Here is a 4,418-nt window from a genome sequence, read left to right as displayed (position 1 = left end):
GTAGTCAGTCGTCAAATACCTGGAAATATGATTGAAGGTTTTAAGGACGTTTCATGCAATGCAAGTTGTGCAGATCAGTGCGCTTTCTTTGTTTTTGTGAGCTAACCTCCTACAAATATCTGTTTTCTTGCCTTATCTTAAGCTATCGTTCATTGATCTGTTTTCCACATAAAAAGCTCGATCTTAAGCAGTTGTACAATCCATATTTCCAGGTATTCCAACAAGCGTTGTAATTATGGAGGTTCGTCTTTAAATAATGATAAAGTTCCGTGTACTAATTCATTGCCAGACCAAAGGGCTGAGTAAATGAACATATTTTCTTTAGATAGTTTCCGTCCTAAAGCACTGAAATGATCGTCATTTTTGCCTCTTTATATATGTCTCTATCTATAACTTACCATTTTACGAGTTTTATATGGTTGTTCATGGTCAAGTGTAGCGACTGCAGATGCTTAACGTGCGATTTGAGAGCACCTTCAAGCTCCCGAGAATAACGGCTAGTTCGAAGTATGAAGTCCACTTCTCTTCTTTCTCGGGCTCCTTCATTGTTGAATTTGCTTCCCTCTAATATTCATAGAACGTACGCAGATGTTGTTGATCTGGAAGCATCTTCCAAGTCATAATAGGGCTTATTTGATCAATTTCATCATGAACCTTTTATTTGAGGGTTTGCCAGATTCGTCAAGCTTAATTCGAGTCGTCGATCACATATCATATGAATTTAAAAGGTGATTTTGATAATTGACCTTTTTTATTAACTGCTAGGTCTGTTCTTATAGGGTTGTCATTGCCAGTAGCGGTAAGGAAACCGGCAATAAATGCGTTGTAGTTATATATTTCTACTACCCATGTTTCCACACTGTCTCAGCTACCATCAACACAAATCAATTTGTACTCGTATGTTGTCTTAAAAAGGCTCAGAGTCAAGGAAGTTATCCAAGAAAAAAACCGTAATCCCCCTCAACGTTTGACGGGCAAAACTATGACGTCACTCTTCAAGAGAACACAGCAAAATGTTCCTCCTGCAACCTCCTGTTCACTGGCAAGTGTATTTTAAACAACCTCGTATTCTTGCGGCATGTACACAGCATACGAGTAGTAGCTACCAAGCTCAACATACTACTGAGTTAATCAATCATCCCAACGACCTTTGATCACCAATCGCCATTGTTCATTTCACCCCAAGGTCGGCCACCATGTCGCCATCACTGACCCGGCAATGGATTTGGCAAATGATCACTTCTCCATGGTTGATCCTTGCCTTTATTTTGACCTCTCAATGGCCCACATCTTGGTCTTCTCTGGTGATTTCTGGCTTATCTGTGTACTACATGATCCGTTCTTGGGCCGTTTTGGAGTCGCCCATCAAAAATCCCGACCAATTGAAGGTGGTCATTGTTGGGGCAGGTGTTGCAGGACTAGGCATGGCACGCAAATTCAAAGAAGTGGGCGTGGAGGACTTTATCCTGCTCGAAAAGAACCCTGATATTGGTGGCACATGGTTCTTGAACATTTATCCGGGCGTGGCTTGTGATATTTTTTCACATTTCTACAGTTTTTCATACTTCCTAAACGCCAAGTACGACATATGAAGAATTGAATAATTGATACATCATAGCGATAAATATGAGATGGTTTTCTTTCAAGGTGGTCCAAGGCTTACAGTGAAGGCGAGGAGATTTGGAACTATTTGAACCGCTTCGTGGAAGAGTTCCAATTGCGGCCTCATATCCATTTCAAAACCGTTGTGAGCGAAACAATTTGGCAAGAAGATGAAAAAAAATGGTTGGTTCGCACCAAGGAAGGGAAGGAATACCAAGCGAATATATTCATTTCGGCCGTAGGAGCCTTGCATACGCCATCCAAGCCTCATTTCAAAGTACGGATTCCTTTTTTACGACTCGTTGTTCGAGTATCTTTTTCTAAGAACATTACAATTTAGAATCAAGAAGCGTTCCAAAAGCCCATTTTTCACACGGCGGAATGGGACAAGTCAGTGGAACTCAGCGGAAAACGAGTGGGTGTGATTGGAACCGGGGCGTCCGGCGTTCAAGCCGTGGCCAATATTGCCGGCAAAGTCAAAGAACTCTACGTGTTTCAAAGAACTGCGTCTTGGGTGCCTGCTCGGTAATTGTTGTCTTGTTGATCTTCTTCTTTGTTTTTCATTCTACCTTTTCCAGGATGAATTTTGCGCATTGGGATTGGATTAAGAACTGCTTTGTTACCTTCCCGTTTCTTCTCCGGGTAATGATCTCTCTCCAAGGACTCGAAATTCCAGTCGGATAGTTACTCTCGAGTTTTTTGCAGCTCTATCGAGATATATTGTTCTTGACGAATGAGGTGATTTTCCACGGGGTATTCACAATATCCAGTCCAATTCGACATCTGGTTGAAAACTTTGTGGCTCGGGGAATGCGCCAAAATATTCGGGAGGAGAACGAGGACGATGAAGTGCTTCTGAAAACTGCCCTCATCCCCAATTATCCTTTGGGTTGCAAGAGAGTCACTCCCTCGGATGACTATATTCAAAGTGGGTGAATAACCCTTTCCAATTAGTCTATCAAACTCAGTAGGCTCAAAATTGCTCCTCTTTTCAGCTTTCAACCAGCCTCACGTGCATTTGATTCAAGATCGTATTGACTGCTTCAACGAGAATGGAATTGCCACCTCAAATGGCAAGAATATCGACTTGGATGTGATCATCCTCGCCACCGGATTCGACGTCCTTCAAAGTAGCAGAGCTTTCCATGGCATTGGCAAAGGTGGTCAAATCCTATCCGAGGTTTGGGGTGATTGTCCACGGGCTTACTTGGGCATTTCCCATCCCGGTAAGTTGATTTTGTTCAATATTAGTAGCAACCTCATTGTCCTCTAGATATGCAAAGGTGTAATCATCCTGAATATCCTACAATGTCAATTTCAGGATTTCCAAACTCGTTCATCCTTTTGGGCCCGGGTACGGGATTAGGCCATAGCTCGATCATTTTCATGATCGAATGTCAAGTGAATTACATCCTCGATTGCGTAAGGAAGCTACAATCCAGTGGTCGTAAATCCATGACCGTGAAGAAGTCCGTTCATGACGGCTTTGTGGCCTGGTTGGACAAGAACATGAAGAACCGCGTCTTTGGATCTGGTTGTGTGGCTTGGTATCAGAATGCTAAGGGCGTTAACTGGACACTTTGGCCCAAGGATCTCATCACTTATTGGTTTCGAACTTACTCCTGCGATAGGACTGACTATGAATTTGAATGATTATGACAGAGCGATATTCTAATAAACAGATGATATATTTTTATTTCCCATTCATTGGTTCTTCCATCAATTTAGAAAGTGTAACGTCCTTCATGACTTTGCCTTTGCACTGGCAATTAGGCAATTATCTGAGCCAACGATACGGCAATAATCGAGGGTATCGTCGTTGGCTTTGGTGGCTTCCAGCTCTTCAGCCACTTTCTCCACGTCTTTCATGACGCGCAAAATGTTTGCTCCTGTGATTTTCTTGATGTCTTCTCGGGACCAATTGTGATCTCGTACGAGCTTTTCCAAGAGATCCGGGTACTTCGACACGTCCTCCAATCCCTTAGGAACTATGGGGACGCCATCGTAATCGGCTCCCATGCCCAAATGGTCAACACCGATGAGATCTTTCACGTAGTTGAAATCCTCTGTAATGTACGTACCTAAGATTAGCTATGGCTGTCCAATCCTATCCTAAATTTGTCACCAATAACATCGTCGATGGTGGCATTTTTATAGTCCTTGGAGCATCGGACAACATTGTTCCAAAAGTTGATCATCAGCACTCCGTTGTTGGCTTCCTGTGATTGTGAGAATATAAGAACATAGTTGACGTAAATGCCTTGATTAATTCATTTACAGTAACCTAACTTATTCAATTCAATTGCTTATGGCCAAGCAAGTTTAATAGTTTAAATTGGCCATTACGTTTGATCATTTTGCCCCTTAACATACCAACATCTTTAGAACCTGGTCATTCACATTTCTTCTGTGTGGAAAAACTGAAAAAGCCGAGAAATGAGAGAAAAACACGGGTGCTCTCGAGATTTTAAGGGCATCCGTATCCAGCTGATATATGTGACAGGTCAACCATCATTCCAAGTCGATTCATTTCCAGGACAACTTTCTGAAATCATTCAGCATATCCAATTCAATAACCAAATATTTCCAAGAGAGGAGTCCATTGTGAGACGAATGAATACGTGCCTTGCCAAAGAATGAAACTCCATTGGAGATGGCCCATCGTATTTATCATCGTGCTTCGTTTCGGGTGAGATTATGTCGCTTATGAATGCGTCAGCCCTGAGAAAGGATTCGACAACATGTATCTACTGTGTTCACTTGAATCAACGATTCTTACCAAGGGGTGTAGCAACTATGGGTTAGGGTCATGTATC

General features: G+C 42.3%; 2 protein-coding genes across 2 annotated transcripts; one reads left to right on the top strand and one right to left on the bottom strand.

Moving 5' to 3' along the window:
* The first annotated feature begins 1,070 nt into the window (after positions 1-1,070).
* LOC131893468 (baeyer-Villiger monooxygenase-like) lies at positions 1,071-3,298 on the top strand. The gene is made up of 7 exons (XM_059243503.1): positions 1,071-1,579; positions 1,648-1,879; positions 1,943-2,127; positions 2,181-2,244; positions 2,308-2,530; positions 2,598-2,828; positions 2,924-3,298. Exons 1-7 carry the CDS (start codon positions 1,197-1,199, stop codon positions 3,253-3,255), a joined length of 1,650 nt encoding a protein of 549 aa, XP_059099486.1. The 5' UTR covers positions 1,071-1,196; the 3' UTR covers positions 3,256-3,298.
* A 32-nt stretch (positions 3,299-3,330) lies between these two features.
* On the bottom strand, positions 3,331-4,157 carry LOC131893469 (uncharacterized). Its single transcript, XM_059243504.1, has 3 exons — positions 3,976-4,157; positions 3,728-3,821; positions 3,331-3,668 (listed from the first exon to the last, which is right to left on the bottom strand). Exons 1-3 carry the CDS (start codon positions 3,979-3,981, stop codon positions 3,346-3,348), a joined length of 423 nt encoding a protein of 140 aa, XP_059099487.1. The 5' UTR covers positions 3,982-4,157; the 3' UTR covers positions 3,331-3,345.
* Positions 4,158-4,418: the final 261 nt, after the last annotated feature.

Source organism: Tigriopus californicus, chromosome 2, assembly GCF_007210705.1.
Source record: "Tigriopus californicus strain San Diego chromosome 2, Tcal_SD_v2.1, whole genome shotgun sequence".
NCBI classification, from domain to species: Eukaryota; Metazoa; Arthropoda; class Copepoda; order Harpacticoida; family Harpacticidae; genus Tigriopus; species Tigriopus californicus.
Note: the sequence above shows the minus strand (reverse complement) of the source record. Positions and strands in the feature narration are given on the sequence as shown.